The 17,316-nt window shown below is 42.8% G+C and overlaps 1 protein-coding gene across 3 annotated transcripts in view; it reads right to left on the reverse strand.

Annotated features, from left to right (window-relative positions):
• Positions 1–16,048, reverse strand: part of fgf13a (fibroblast growth factor 13a) — a 143,394-nt gene extending 127,346 nt beyond the window's left edge. Inside the window, exons 1-2 of one of the 3 annotated variants that reach the window (XM_080774703.1) lie at positions 15,880–16,048; positions 13,891–14,059 (exon numbers count right to left, since the gene is read on the reverse strand). In XM_080774703.1, the coding sequence (XP_080630829.1) occupies positions 13,891–13,939 (49 nt within the window). In that variant the 5' untranslated portion in view covers positions 13,940–14,059; positions 15,880–16,048. Of the gene's footprint in view, positions 1–13,890; positions 14,060–14,380; positions 14,482–15,770 lie in introns of those variants that run through there. The other 2 variants (XM_080774704.1, XM_080774705.1) reach the window with 2 other exon arrangements.
• Between the last annotated feature and the right edge of the window lie 1,268 nt (positions 16,049–17,316).

Genomic DNA, 17,316 nt, shown 5'->3' on the forward strand with positions numbered 1-17,316 from the left:
GAACACTCGTTGGGTCCCTCTTATCTTATTTCCAAACGGCACAGCCGTAGGGTCTCGTACGTGGTTTTCAGATATTTAAAGCTAGTTTCACAAACGGTGCAACCGTAGGGTCTTTCCTAATCCCATTTTATATCATGCTGTACAACCAAACCAAAGTTTTTGGTGAGGGCATTTTTAATTGTGAGTAATCTCAGAGGCCAGTGGCTGTGGGCCGGGCCACAAGTATATTTCTCTCAGTTTCAGTGATGCTCTACAGATTGCCGATATGCATTTCTGTCCTCTGAATAATAAAACAGTGAGTGTGCACACACTGGAACTCACACGTGCACTGTATTAAAGGTGGTTACGTTTCAGCGGCGTATACACAACATCAAGGAGGAGCTCAGATGGGAGACACACCACACACACCGCTCAGCAGAGACTGTACTGCCAGTCTACTCTACTTGTGGATTACACCGGTGTCAGTCTAGTTTAAGTGGATTATGCGGTCGTCACATACTGACATTTTGCACCTAATCCTATTAAACGCACTGACGTGTTTTGTTTTTGTAGCCAATGTTCATGTAAATATGTAGATATTTTGTATTTAGTTTTTCTTGTTTGATCTGCTATGATCATCTGTTCAAACCGTCTGTTTGCGGTGCCACATGCCGGTATAAATACCAGTACAAGTTACATAATAAAGTCTAAGGGTGTGTGTGAGCTATATGTTAAATGCATGACTCTGTGAATTTGGCTTTGACAAGATGAGGCCTGCACTGCCACACAGCTATCTAGTTCAGCTGTGAACTGCAGTGTGTTAGCACTTAGCATGGCATGTCAAGTATAAAAGGACAGAACTTTATACACTGCTTAATTTAACTCAGAGTTGCATGTCTTACGTGTTTACACTGAAGCACCCACACTACATACTGTAGAATTGTGTTCATAAGACAGATAAGACTCGTTTGCAGCACTATCATCGTTTTATTTTTCTTCAGGTTTGCATAACGCGCGTTCCCTGCTATTTAATCGGTTCCAATCGCTAAAATTTGTCATTTGTTTAATTCGCCGTTTAATAACTAAAAAGAAAGAGCGGATTTGTCGCGGACCTGGTGATGAGGCTGTCGCGTTATGATGACGAAACCGGTGCTGCTAGGGCTTCTGGGAAAATGAGTTCAATGCAAGTGAACGTAGGGTTTGTTTGGACTACAACATGCTGTGCAGGGTGGTTTAGTTTTGCATCTGGAGGCATGTTTTTCTCTTCAACAACAAACCATGGGACTATTTTCCGCCGGATTCGTGAATAAAAGCTGCAAATACTTACAGCATTATGCTCCAAAGGTAATAGATCGATCCCGGCAGCCTAGGTGGTCTGATTATTATATATTAATCTAAAGCCCTTAAAGTGTAAAAGTGTAAAGTGTAAAATCAACACCGAGGACTCCTGGCCTACAGAATGGGTTCTGCCATGACCCAAACACTGCTGACGTGCTGTATTCAAATGAAATTAAATAGGCCGCTTCCCAAAGAACAGAATAAAAATCCACTGGGGGAATTGAAGATGAAACTGCACTGACGTGTAAAGAAGTTATTACTCAAGGAAGGAAGCGCATGCAGTGAGAGAGAGAATTTAACACTGTCTTCGTCCTAATTTCTCCGCCGTAACCTTTAAGCCAAAGCTGAGGCGTTTTGTCTTTATTGCACATAACCTTTTAATTTCACCCGCAGCGCTGGTTGTCTCCTTTATGGAAGCCAGTTCAAGCGTCATGGATTATAGCGAGATCACTGCCTGCCATCTCTGTCTCTCTCTCCCCCTTTGTCCTGCAGTGTAGGCAGTGACTTGTCTCTTCTAATAACAGTGCAAATGATATGTGACTCTCTGGGGGACGAATGACAAAACACAAAGTAAAGTTAGCCAAGTATACGGCTATAGTGGAATCACACTGTACTTTAGGTAATCATTATTGTATACAGAGCTATCCTAAACCCAAGGTCTCTACAGACAGTTTCTGTCACAGCTTGCATGTAAACGGGCCACTGGGTCTCTCTCTGCATGCACGCACGGACGCACGCACGCGCACACACTTAAGCTCATCTTTCAGACTATATGTGGACTCTCTCTCTCTTTTATCTAAAATGTGAGTGCGTGTGTGCTTTTTTGTGCATGCGTTTCTGTAAGGATGGGCGCGCGTGTGTGTTCAAAGCACTGTGGCCCCCCCAGTGGAGCCAGGGTGTGCGGTTGATAGCCAGCTGTGTCACCTTCTGACTGGCGAGTCCTGTGCTTATTGGAGCTTTGTTTGCTGTGGCAGCGTCTCATTAGGTAAATGAGAGACACAGACAGACAGACAGACAGAGAGACACAGACAGACAGACAGAGAGAGAGACACAGACAGACAGACAGACAGAGAGACACAGACAGAGAGAGAGAGAGACACAGACAGACAGACAGAGAGACACAGACAGACAGACAGAGAGAGAGACATAGACAGACAGACACAATGTTCACCGCTGCAGTGTATATCAAGTTGGCTTCAGGGTCCAGTGAAGGAACGCTGCTATATTTAGCACTCCTCTTAACAATGGATTTTTTTCTCCTTCTGAAAATAGGTGTCCTCATGAACTGTACGCTTCAGCGATGGGCGGCAAGTAGGCTATAACTGTACACAAATGCAGGCCAAGCTAGCATTTCACCAATTAGGGAATCGTACTGTGTATATATCTCGCCCCCTCTCCACCATATGCTTTGTTTTGTCAGTTTTCCCAGTTAAGTATACTAAGCTGAATGAATAGGCTTTCTCTGAGGAATAGTACGAATGGCATAGACTACCGTATGTGTGTATGTGTCATCTTTCATTGTACGTGTGTATGTATCATCTTTCATCGTATGTGTGTATATATCATCTTTCATCCTATGTGTGTATGTATATATCATCTTTCATCCAGTGAACCGTATGTGTGTATGTATATAGTATCATCTTTCATCCAGTGAAACAGATGTCAATACCTTGTGGCTAGTCATTCAAAAACCTTAAGTGAGCCTAAAGAAGTATGGTATGGATTCATCAAAAACAAAACACTTTTGCTATTATATTCTTGTTTTCTATTCACTCGTGAAGGTATACGTAGATCTTGTAGCTGTTGTGTGTAAAAGTAATAGTGCGAGGCAATATGCCTGACCTACTGTTATACTTGGTTGTGCCAGGGCCGTGCATCAAAAATAGCAGATCTACAAGCTCATATCGCGTGGCGGTGTGACACAGCGTGAGCTAGTTACATCTGCTATTTCTGACACAACCGCGCACAGCTAAGTATAACTCAGACACTTAAGAGCAGCAAGGAGGGGGAAGACGAGACTTTATGAATGACCGGCATCTAAAAGGTTTCCCAGCTGCTGCCTGCCGCTGTGAAAAGGACTCCTGGCGTTCCCTCAAAAGTCTCCCCCAGCCGCCCGCGCAGCTATCCGCCACACACAGGGGGGTGTCCGGGATGAGGACAATTCAATTGCCTCGTCTTTAGGACATGTTGGAGGTTGTGCCAGATAATGGCATACATTCGGGGATGTCTCCTCCTGGGCAGGGAGCTACCGGCACTTAGGTGGGGCGCTGATGGGTGCCGAGGTGAGGCTGTGGACATAACTGTGGCTGGCTAATTTAGCTGCTGGACGGAGAATAATGCCTTGGTAACATCACTGTGTGTGTGTGTGTGTGTGTGTGTGTGTGTGTGTGTGTGTGTGTGTGTGTGTGTGTGTGTGTGTGTGTGTGTGTGTGTGTGTGTGTGTGTGCATGGGCAGGCACACCAAGACCACCCGGCTAATGTCCTGCAGGGCCTTGCCCCGCAGCAAGGCCAATGCAAATCACTTATCTCTGCTCCGCCTGGAGCCATTCGTCCACTCCAGCCACAACCTCATCGTGAGCCAATGATATAGCCTGCTAGCTAGCGCGCTGCGCCTCCCCGATCTGTTCCGGCCCGCGGCCCCTGTTTATTACCAGAGGCCCCCGGGCCTTATCGCCTCCCTTTCTTACCTCGCCTTAATCCCTTTTATAATGTTCACTAACTTTAATTAGTTCATGTCGAGGGGAACTATTAATCCCGAGCATGATTTAAAAAAACAGCCATCTACTAGGGGATGGAAAAGCTTTGCACACTATATAGGACTTGAAGACCTTGACTTCGCCATGGACGACGTTCATCACTTGTGAGCAAGAAAAGGCGGATGTAAGTCGAGTGCGGGGCGGTGTCGTGCACCAAACATGTCCATTCTTCAAGCGCACAACGTTCATAGCGCTGTGAGCTTGTTTTATATAGGTCTCTATTCGGTGCATGACACAGAGTGCAACAAAGCATATCAAAGCCCTTAAACGCCCCCTTCCTCCAAATCCCAACTCATAGTGATGTTAAATGAACATGTTTCAACACCCTGCTGGCACGCTCTGTAGGTTGTTTTCATTAAAAATGACTGCTTGTGGCTTCTGACCTTGGGATAATTGCTTTTGTGACCTCATCCATGCCCTCAGAACTTACAATAGCTTTCAGCACCATCAGCGGTTTCCTCCCACCAATCCCGTTTTTTTCTGATTCAATAACGTCACGGTGTCGTATTGCACAAGACAATTCAAAATAGGGACCACTAGGGACTACGTTAATCATTAATACAGCCTTTCAATGGTTCATGGCCCATCCAAGAAAGCCATACGAGGATGCATCACCCATATACCACCACTCAGGAAATCCATATCTCACAAAAAGTGTAATAATACCAAAATACACTAGAATGAATTATCGTTATAGATAGTTTTATGTTTGCTACACCTACTGTAGTACAGTTGTTGAAACTCAACTTGCTAAATCTGTGTCTTCTTTTAAATCTCCTCCTTTTAGAATACAATAAAGTGACAATAAAGCACAACGTCTACACATAAGGACAACGTTATTTAAGCAACATTTCGGTCAATAGGCATTAAAAACATCCATCATTTAAAATTGTATGTATGAAAGCCCTTTGTAACTGTGTGGTCTTCTGTGGTCTTCAGCAGCCACAGATCTCTGTTTGACACATGCACGCCTTCGTACACACGTGCACATTACACACAGAGCGAGTTTGGGTGTATGCGCAGCAGTGGTGTGAAAGGTCGCAGACAAAATGAGGGAGTGTGGCCGCATGCCCAACAGATGAGCCGTTTCCTCCAACTGAGACGTTCTCAAAGCGTTTGAGCCAGGCTGATCCCATGGGGCCCTTTAGCTTTCAGATTTGGGAGAGTCTCACCCATCTCGCCAAAGTATTACAGCAGAATATGAGGAGAGATGAGGACTCCCTCATTCTGTTCTTTTCTCTTTTGTATCCCCACTTCTGTGCAAGGGGAGTTCAACAATGCCGCTAGACTCTAATTTCAACTCAAATTTCAGAAAAGCACAAACATCTAGGTAATTTACAAAGTACTAAAAAGCTACAGTACACAAAAGTCAAAGTCAAAGTCTTACCATTTGTCAAACAAAACAAAAATTGTTCTCCGCATTTGACCCATCTCTTGGAGCGGTGAGCTGCAGCCGCGCCGCACTCGGGAATCATTTGATTAGTTGATTTACCATCACTAAGACTATGAAGAAACCAGCTTGACTGATTTGATGGACAACCACATATTGTTGTAGTAACAGCCATTTACCACTGTGTTGATTTCTCATTGAAGGAAGCATGGCAGGGAGCCGAGGGCTTAGTTCATGCCGAGGCTGATTAGTCAACTCCTGTTTACTTCGACAATTAGGCCCGTTTCATGGGAAATGGAAAGTTGCCACTAGGGGAGCATTGCCACAATATGAAGACAAAACGTTGTGGTTGAAGGGTTTCTTTGGGGGGACGATAAGGGCAAGCGGACAGCATAGCACAGAGAAGATGGGTTTCATTGAGGGGAAGATAAGGGCAGGGGGTCAGACTGCATAGCAGAGAAAGGATGAAAGACACAGCAGCACAGGGTTAACATTACTGTGGCCCAACGTGTCAATCATTGTCGTGATCTAAGATCCACAGAGGGAGTAGCACAGCCCTGTGAACTTTAATACCAGCAGCTGGTTTACTAATGAATGCATCATAACAATCATCTTTTCAGAGATTGAGGATAGAACATGATACCTTCTGACAAGTGTGAGTGTCAGCCAACCACATTTTAGTGCCAATATTGTTAAAAGAGCCACAGGCAAACAATCTTGCAGTTGATATAGCTTAGCTATACTGCCTTCACATTTATAATTAATTCACAATAATAATGATAAATCGGGCCTTACATTTTAGGTAGTAGCTTAACCCATTCAAACCGGGAAATCATCTGTGACAATTCTGATTATTATTATTATTTTGCATTGGCTATTCAAAATATCACACCTGTGTGAACTAGTACTTCTCGTACTCTACTGTACTGTGCTGTACGGTCTCTTACTGTACTCATGCTCTACTCGTACATACTGTATGAGTATGTACTCATACTGTACTATGTACTCATATTGTACTTGTGCTGTACTCGTACTGCACGAGTATGTTTTCATACTGTACTCGTACTGTGCTGTACTCGTATGTACTCGTACTTTACTCTGTACTGTGCATTACTGTACGAATATGTACTCATACTGTATACCGTGTAGACATTCCGTGCTGAAACAGACAGATGACCGAATTTGACTGAGAGAGAATCATAGCTTCAAATTGACATATTGGTTGTTCAGTTTGACCCACCAGTTTTGGAGATATGGCTTATAGAGTAATGTCTTGCAGAAAACAGCGTGTTGTTTGTGGACTCTAATATTACACCTAGCTACATGTTTAAGCATTTATTTCATATTTACATGTCGATTTCAGCTCTGACACTTATTTCAGACATGCTCTAGTATGTGAAGAGTCTGCCTGTGCTATTAAGTAATTTAGGGGAAAATAATAATAAAAGAAAAAAGGTTTTCTCCTGGAATTTGCGCGATGGCAGTCTCTCAGTCAAATTTGGTCACAATCTGCAAAACAAAACGCATCATATGGTCCAAACTCAGTTATTGCACATGTTTGTTCTGACCACATGGCAGCTAGTAACTAGATAAAAAATAAATATTGTAATGATAATGGAGACAGCGTGTTGTTGCCACTGAGATTAGAGCGGGTGTCAGCGGAGAGCAGGAGAGAGAGCCTAGCCTTCTGTGTGATTAATGAAGTGACTCCAAACTTGTCTCTGGGCATCTATTGATTCAGCTGTGTGGCTGCTGGCCTTGGCCCGAATTAATCTGCCAGCAAATATGCAAGACGTATGCCTTCTGCTGGACACACGGCTCTGCAATCCCAGAGAGACATGAATCCACTTGGCTGACAGTGACGCTCGCTCACTACCCAAGAGGCTGGCTATAGGGAAGACTAGACTAGCAATGTGCTAGTCTGAAATGAAGCCTGAGCTCAGCAGAGTGAAAAAACTGCTGTTAAATGTTACATTCAAATGGCTGACTGGCATTTATGAGGTGAGGTATTCGCATGGAAATTATACTCTGTATAGGCCTAGTGGTTGCAGAATAACAGGAACTAAATGTCATCTATTGTGGATTTAATTTGATGTACATTTTTGGGGGGAAACATGGAATTTGTCATGTTTTTTCTTTAACCCATTTAGACCCGACGTCAAAACTTTAAAAAAGTCTTCTAAATCCTGATAATTTTCTGAAATATCAGTGGTGCTCAATATTTCATGTCAAGGACCCCGGAAATTATATGTAATTGGCCGCTGCACCCCCATTTGAAAACATGTTCCAGGAAGGAACCCCTCAGAAGCAAAGATTTGAGTTAAAAACATTCGCTCTGAAAGAATATATATTCAAAGATTTGCACATGCTAAATGCCTAAATTGGAAATTGCATAGCTGCTTTGTTATCAAACAGATATGGGCAAAAATGTCAGGCCTATACGATTTAATGTAAATGCCCTTTCAATCCAGTTGAGTGAGGCACTGGGACAGCGCCTGGGAGAATGGTTACAGTAGCCTGTGTCACAGGAGCTTTGAGGCACCGTCTTGACTGGACAACACAGCTTCACAAGAGCACAGGGAAAGCAAACACAATCTGATTAACTCGTGTGGCTATTGCAGCTCCCACATGGCCCACAAAACAACCTCCTGCTCCTCCTCCTCCTCTCTCTAATGTCGCGACCCACAATTGAGTCCCGAGACTCCCGGCCCAGTGTTTGGGAACCAGTGTTGTATTGTACAGGACAACTGACTGACTGACTGACTGACTGACTGACTGATCGACTGACTGACTGATTGACTGACACCATATGAAGGTTGTTCGTGAACGGATGTTACAGCTCATAGTCAGTACGCATACAGTATATGATAGTATGTGATTATCCATGGGTTCACTAATTGTGAAACTGTAGGACATTTTACACTTACAGTGTCTAACAAGACTATAGTCTGCGGCTTGCTAGTGGCCCCTAGAAGCTATGCTATAGTCCTTACACCTATCCAGACTGCTAGTGGCCCTAGAAGCTATGCTATAGTCCTTACACCTATCCAGACTGCTAGTGGCCCTAGAAGCTATGCTATAGTCCTTACACCTATCCAGACTGCTAGTGGCCCCTAGAAGCTATGCTATAGTCCTTACACCTATCCAGACTCAGTGGTTTGAATTGACCAACACTACAGCCCTTACACTCTCTGTAGACTATAGAGCACTGTAGTCTGATAACACTGCCGCTAGAGGGCGCTATATCTCCCTGGGTCACAGTGTTATTTTATGTATTGGATTTCCCATAGGGGAATCTGAGATTACGTCATTGCGTCAGAAATAAACAAATCAGCCGGGCAATTTCAGTCAGTCATATGGATATGAAGCATCAACTGACGGTAAAAGAAAAGCGCTATTAAAAAAGATTGTTATTAAAAGTATCATAAATGACACAGAGTCACATACCTGACAAAATCACCAAGGTGGTTTGTTTTTTGGAACACAGTTCTCACTGCGTGGAAAAGAGGGATTAACAGGCAATTATGGGCACTAGATTTGCCTGTAAACCTCAAGTTTAGCGGCCATATACAGTAATATCTTATGTCTTGTATGCCACAATCTAAGATTCCCCTATATGGGAAATCCAATACAAAGCATTAAGCTGTGACGTTGCCATCCTTCTTATACCCCCATTGCTAAAAATAAGCAAACAGATACTCAGCCAAATCTGGGGTGTTGAAGTCAGAGTCGATACTGTAAGTGTGAAATTAATCTAACACAAAATGATCACAGTGTGCATACTGTGTACACTACAGTATAGGTGCAGTGATTGGGGTGTGGAGGAGTTGTCAGTGAGGTTCTGGATAAGGGGTTGTGTCAGAAGGATCGAGAGAAAAAAAGAATAAGCTTTTGTGGTGGCAGCTTGGTTTAGGCTATAATGGAACGTTTCTCTGAAAATAATTTCTGGAACAGGTGGTTGCCTGAACCAGCCGTGATCTCATTTCCCTGCTCATGTCCTTGCTCCGGCACCATTCGGGTTCTTGATGGAGTGCAGCTAGCAGCAGGTTCCCTGCTCAGTGATGCACATGCAGGACAACCTGAAGGTTTTTATTGTGGCCACCGCGGCACTGTGTTCAGGGGTCTGCACCGATAACTTTAGATCAGGATCTGTTGTGTTTTTTGGGGGATGCTACAAAGATGATAACCTGTCACTGTGAATCAAATGATTCCTACAAAATTACAAATTGCAGTAAGGTTGCTGGAGACATCATTGTACATCAACATATATTAAATATATACAGATATAACTTGAAGACAATACATGCCTGTGAACTGACTCAACTGAGTGAAAAGCAAACAAAAAAAACAATGAAGCAATGAATAAACAAAGTATGGATCTCCAAAATTAGAATAAATATCTATTCTATATCGATAAATGCACCAAGTCTCTCCGTGTGTGTAAATCCACGTAACTCGAGAACCGTTCACCCCACAGACATTAAATTCGACACGCGTTCCACACCCACACATGGAGAGCATTGCCCGGTGTTGAGTCGGTCGGACCCACAGTTGTACAGAACCGCCTCTGCCCGGGCTCTGGATCTGATCACCCCTATATCTCCATATATGGAGCTGGCCTGTTCTGACATCACAACACTACATATTTGGGCATGCCTGACAGAAATCTCTCATAAAAGGGAGGCAGACATACTGCAATAACTGGGTGGGCATTAATTTCCAACTTGCAGAGTGTGTGTGTGCGTGTGTGTATCAATTTAACAAAGGTGCAGACGATCAGAAATCAGCAGAGAGTGAGCGACGTTTGCGCTACTGTATGCCGAATTGAAGTGGACTCTGGAAATAAAAACGTCTGGGTTTCCGAGGCTACAATATTTGAGACAAAATACATATCACATAGTTAAATGCCATTTAGACCATTTTGTCAGCTTGTTCGATTAGCGCACGCATGCACACAAACCTAAGATTTCAGCACCATGGACAGCGTGTCATTTTTGGAGCCCACTTCAAGTAATGAGCAATATTGTCCGCCATGTCAGGAGGCCGGCATGTCTGACAATAAAATTCAATTTGATGGTCCCCAAGAGTCCCGTGCCGTGCCCAGGTCCATCTGGCCCCCTAAAGCCCTTCCTGAATCTCCGTCCCTGCTAGAACTAAAGTGGCAGACACACATTTCAATGACACCACATTTCAACGACGAGATACATGTCCATTAAGATAACGTACGTGTAACCATCTGGAGCCAGTTTCTCAGTGACTGCAGGGTGAAAGCTTTTACAGCACAGTGCTCACTCAATATTATTTAATGAGTATGGTTCGTTACTTAATTACATTTGGTTTGGTTATTTCAGTTCATCTATTCCTAAAACTAAGCTATGATGACTAAAACTAAGACTAAATATACTGACAATTGTCAACAAATAACTAGACTAAAATATTAGGAAGGGACTAGTGGACAAGAGATCCAGTATAAGTCGTTTTACAATTAGTTGTATGCTGAAAATAGACGATCCACAAAGTACAAGCCCACAACGCGTCACAGCATGTTTGTGCCTGAGCTTGTTCAGCAAGTGAAAAAAACAGTCGTTACGACAGCATCAAGGCACGCCAAAATACATTTTGTTCGACTAAATCAACTGTAGATTTAGTTGACTAAAATCCTATGATATTTAGTCGACTAAAGCTAGACTAACACTAAGACATTCCAGGTGACTAAAATGTGACTAAAACTAAATGAAAACTATTCAAGAGACTATGACTAAAACCAAAATGTGCTGCCATAAACAACAGTGGTGCAAAGCTTTAAGTCTAATTCTTGTAGTCTCTATGACATTTCCTCTCTCCCTCTCCTGATATGGCCAATAAGGCAGATGGCCGCCCACCCTGGAGCTTGGGTCTGCCTGACATTTCTTCCAGTTAAGGGGGAGTTTTTTGTGTCACAGAAAATGCTTGCTTGGGTGGGACATTGTCAGGTCTCTGCTCTATACAGTATATATATATATATATATATATATATATATATATATATATATATATATATATATATATCATATATGTGTCTTGAGACAACTTGCAGTGATTTGGCACTATAGCAGAATTGAATTGAAATGGAACTGAAATGACTGAATTGTGTGTTAGGAAACAAGTATAAATGTAGATGTATTAAAGTATGGTACGTATTTTGAGTTGTATGCTGCCGTTTTATTATGCATTTCCATGTTGAACTGTGAAAACCAAATAATCCTCTGTGACAAACAATAAAGTCCTACTTGAAAGTGGGATAACTAGAAATACACCAGTGTGGATGTGCCTGCCCTACTAGTTGCCTGCATTTACATCCATGTATGTCCAGATTCATAGCATATCATTCATTGCAGTCATGCAGAAACCTCTGTCTTTCTTTTTCTTTTACCCCCCTTTTCCCCTCACTGTATATGTATTTTTCCCCTTTTTGCTTCCTATATGATGAATTCCTGTTCTGTTCTTTAACTACATAGAAGTGTCTATTTGTTTGTCTCTAAATGTTTTGATGAATTGAACAATGTGGACCCTGTTGTAAACAAGTGTAAGGCTTAATTGGGTCGTCCACTCACAGTTAACAGTCTTTGTATTGAGTTTGTGCTTGAAATGTACTGTAATTCTGCAAACTGTTAATAAATATTTAAATCAATCAATCAAAAAGTCGATCTGCTCCTTTTGCCGCTTTGGATTTGAATCCTGAAAACTATACCGGTTTTGGACATACGAGGTTTCGACCTGACAGCAACGGTATGTATGGAATGATGATTTTTAAGGGATTTAATCAACAAACATGTTTTGTGAGGTCACAGTGACCTTGACCTTTGACCTTTCAAAGTCTTGAAATTCCCTCAGGTTGCTCCTGAGATATATATGACAGACGGGCGGGCGGAAAAAGCCCAGAAACATTCATTCTTCCCGTTATGGTGTCTGAGGCATACAAGAATGTATGACAAAAGGTTTGTACACTAGTGTAGCTATATATATATATATATATATATATATACACACATACATACAGTATGTATTTTCTGCAGGCTACTCATCTTCATGGCTTTATGTCTTCTGCAAATAACGTGGATGTCATTAAAGTGGCCATATACCAATTGCTTATCAGATCCATGCAGCAGTGCCAACGTAAACCTGTTAGCTACAGTATAATATCGATCTGTTGTGGGTGAACATCAGATCAAGCCACACACAAAACAAGGCAGGAAACCTAATACCTTAAGACGGCATCCATGAAATTCTACGATATGCCGTTCAGGGGTATATGCATTTGCCATGCATAGGGGAAAGAGACGTAACAATAAACATGCCAGTTTGAGATTACAGTAGCCTAATTTAATCCCCCCACCATTCTAAAATGACCACTATTCATAGGCTCACGTTGAATTGAACATAGTATAGCCTAAAACAATAGATCCTCAGACTCAAACGAGACTCTTCAGAGAATAGTATATAGGAGCAAATCTGGCAATAATCTGGTGAAAATAAGCCTTTATATAAAATATAAGATGTTTCTCGTGCAGAGAAGAACTATAGGCCCACATGTTGGGATTTAATTTTTGTTTGGTTTATTTCCAAAACAGCACAAACAAATAGTGCAGTAAAGTTCCTACAGTGTCGTGTTGTTTGTATAGCCTTATATGCGTCCATGTGTGCATAGATGGAGCATTTCGCATTGATTTGCAGGTTTCTCTGGCAACCCCGTCTCGCTCTGTCTCCATGGCGATGGGGGGCGCTTGCTTGCAGCATGCAACGCTAATTCTTACGCATTAGGTCATTAACTCGGGAGTCTGCTCTAGAACAAAAAGGTACGTGGACGCTGTGCACGTTGTGACCCGACCACTGAACAACAACAAAGTGATACCATGCAGGCAGGATTAGGATCATAAATATAATGTGCGGAAATTACACAATAATATAGGCGTACAGTAAACAGAAGAATGCTGGCAATGTTTCACTATCATTCTTCATCGTCGTGTTAAAGCGACAGCACGTTTTTAGGCTACTCAGAAAATCAATTCATAACACACAGCTTGTGAAAGCATCTTACCTACCTACCGATTACAATTTGCATTATGCTTCTTTTTTTTTTTTTTTCTTAATTGAATCGCATGTTTCCACAGTCAGTCATAATGGTATAGGCTGACCAATGAAATGTTAAATAGCCTATTTGATCAGACGGACTAGGTTGTATAGTAGGCCTGGTATGATCAATAACCTTGGACTGCAACAATCAAGTGTTAGTGGGGGGGAAAAAAACATTGGCATGTTTTGTGGTGAGAAAGAATGGCTCGTGAGCTACTGGTGCATGGGTGCTGCTCATGCAGAAGATGAATGGACGCACGGTCGCTTTAAACAAAACAGTGCTTTTCAGGGTGCTTTAAGGCTCGCATCTCTTACCCTTGGAAGCATCCTTATCTTCTTTAGGCTTCGCCACTTTGCCGCTCATAGATCCCAGTTTGGATGTGTAATTCCCGAGTTAGGCAAGAATCGAAATCCTTGTAATAATCGCTCGCTGTCCTCCTCAGTGGAATTGTTTTCAGGGGTGCCAGGTGCCGAGATAAGGGTTCTGTGGAAAAAAAGATAATTGCAATTAGTCCTCGAATGATAGTGTGTAGGCTACTTTATTTTCCATCAAGCAAAGCAACAGTATAGCCTACCGCCACGGGACTTCCCCCGGATTCCATTTTTCCCTACACCAGTCTACCAATTAAAGCATCCAGCAAGCAATTGATATTATCTCTCTCTACACACACACGACAATTAACCTAGATATTGAGTCCACAAAAGACCCAACAGCCTGGAAAAACATCCTACTGTATAGCCTATACAAACGACTCTCCATCCTACATGGTTTTTCTCATTTCTAAACGAGCATAATAAAGCCTACCTTATCTCCTCCACGTTTCCCGCTACATCAATGCACATTGATGAAACAAAGCGCTCCCACCATGAATCCTATATTCTGTCCTGTGGCGAAATCACGACCTGCTCTGGCGTGACAAAGGAACGGGGGATAAGCAAAGAAAGACAAAAGGATGCTAAAAAAACGAGCGCAGCTTGACTCACACGAACGTGTAAAAAAAACAACACGCCCGTCAAAAAAGAAGCACAACAGGCTGAAATAAATGAAAGATTGTGTCCAAAAACAAAGTGCCCTCTTCCTTGTTTCACGCGGTAGACGCGCACGCGGGATAATTCTTGCTATGCCCTCCGTTTGGCCAGAATGCTGCTTATATTATTGTAGCCTATTATTATTATCAGCCTCACGCGTGGCTCTCCTCTCCTCGGAATCAACAGGATCTACAAACAAAGTGAGTATATAGAAGACGCTCTAGTGCAAAGTATAGTACACCTCCAGGACTAGACTGGGTTCTATGATCATGGAGTTCTGATGAACGTACGGTGAGACTGTCTGGCAAACGAAAACATTAGCATCGGGACTGCTCTGTGATGAATGAAATGTTGTCATGTGTGAAGGCAACGTGTGACGCGCAGCCTCTACATGCTCCGGAGGGGAGGACGCGTCTTGCCTACGCAGCTGTTGCCCTGGTTCAATTATCCATTCCTCAGTCCCAGTCTAACCTGGCCCTGCTGTTTGTAGTGCAGTGGCTTGTGGGTTCCCAAACTTTTTCGTGTCAAGGACCCCCAAATCAACATTTATTAGGCCACGCCAGTCGCCACGGACCCCCCATTTGAAAACATATGCCAGAGACCCCGAAAAGGGAGGATTTTTACGGCTCTCTAACAGTGATTCCGAAACATTTTCATTTCATGGACCCTCAGTTTCACACGAATTTATGCTACGGGCCCCGATTTAATGGCATTTATATCTCTATACCCCAATTTATATTGTAAAACCGCTGTTAATTTAACTCTGAGAGTGAGTGTACACTCTCAGAGTTACAGATCCATAAGGGTCCATTTGGTTCCTAACTATCTCAAATTGAGCTATGAAACTCCCTCAAGTAGCTACCCCTAGGGGTCCCCGGACCCCACTTTGGGAACCAGTGTACCGTCCGTATACCTTCTGCATGCATGATTCAATTCAATTCAATTCAATTTTATTATAGTGTCAAATCACAACAAGTTGTCTCAAGACACTTTACAACCAACAAAGATCCACCCAGAGCAAGCAACATTGCGACAATGGTAACGAAAACTGTGTACTACTCGTGCACAATGTGGTCGATATAATGGGTCACGATCGTATCATTCATTCTAATCACAAATATAATACGTCTTATTATATATAATTTAGCTGGCTATAATAAACTCACCTTGGTGAAGCAAAACACTTTAATACATGTTTGTGCCTAATGAGTATAAAGGCCTATAATGACAACTTGACTTATACATCAAAACATAGCATATACTCCACACACGCACGTGTCCCTCTTGTGTCTTCCTCCTGTCCCGCGTGATGTTATATAGTTCGTCGTTGTGGCACCTTGTAAAAAACTAACAAACAAATAAAATACAATATAAAAACCCAAAACAGTTTGGTCCTCTCCGACTCCTCTGTCGTCGTCGCCCGCGTGTTGTTCAGTCGCCTGTCCTCGAGTATAGGCTACTTGAATGACAGATATACGCACTGGAGTCCAAACAGCTGTGAGCGTGTGTGCGCGCGTGTGTGTGTGTGTGTGTGTGTGTGTGTGTGTGTGTGTGTGTGTGTGTGTGTGTGTGTGTGTGTGTGTGTGTGTGTGTGTGTGTGTGACCACCACGGTCAGCAGCACGGAGTCCCAAATGACGAGGCAGGGAGCCCATGTGCGTGCGGCCGTGCGCGCGCTGTGCGTAATTCTACCGGAGCAAGACTTGTCCCGCTCACTGCGCTCTGCAGCCTCCAGGGAATGCAGCGTCTGAGACCAATCAATTTGGCACACAGCAGAGATAGCAGCATATCCCTTGTTAGCCTACACCACTGCTGGTGCCCCATTACTTTGAGTCTTTAAATTCAGGTATAGCCTAAAAACAAAAACAAAAAAAACTGTGTCCAACAACACCTGCCACAGGTGCACCGTGCAGGTCTGCAGTTCGAAGTCGTGCAAAGGGGTATGTCATCTTGATGTGATGTTGAAGTTATTGCAGTCCTATATAGTTTAAGTTTTCGTCTCTTTTGCATTGTGATTGATTGGTTGTCAATACAAATACTGTTACTTTGTGGATGATCCATGATAAAGCCTTCCACTTGTTTACAACAGGGTCCACCATTTTCAATTCATCAGAACATTTAGAGACAAATATACACTTCTATAAAAAAAAACATGTACATTATACATGGGGAGAAGGTGTGTGTGTGTGTGGGGGGGGGGGCCTCAGACAGGGGCCAGTTCTGAATTGCAGCCATCTGTATTAGGTGCTCTTTGAGAGCGGTTTTGAAGGAGTCAAGGCATTCCCATGTCTTAATGGCGTTCCACATTTTAGTGGCATAGGAGGTGGGTTCGGGGAGTGAGGTGTGAGGACAAGTAGTCGCCTGACCAGTTTGCAGCCTTTAACTTCAGCTCATATATATATAGCTTAAACGGATCCTTATACCTTATGTTGGGGAGTGAGCTATTGCTGAATATGACAGTGAGGAAATAAAGGGGAAACTAAACAGTTGAAGTCAAAGCGAATCCCTCATTTGATTGTAAAAAAGCCCCTAAATAAATAAATAAACACACAAAACAAAACCAGTTGGTGGTTGACAGCGTGTATCCAGGTATCCAGATGAGATTTTGTTAGCTGGTACAGTACATGTGCCCATATAAGACCTTATAGTATTTGGCTTTTGTTATTTTTCTTTCATTCTGAAGAGCAGACATAGGTTAAGTCTATCCCAGACCT

Source organism: Protomyctophum bolini (assembly GCF_963924005.1).
Source record: "Protomyctophum bolini genome assembly, chromosome: 10".
Taxonomy (NCBI): Eukaryota; Metazoa; Chordata; class Actinopteri; order Myctophiformes; family Myctophidae; genus Protomyctophum; species Protomyctophum bolini.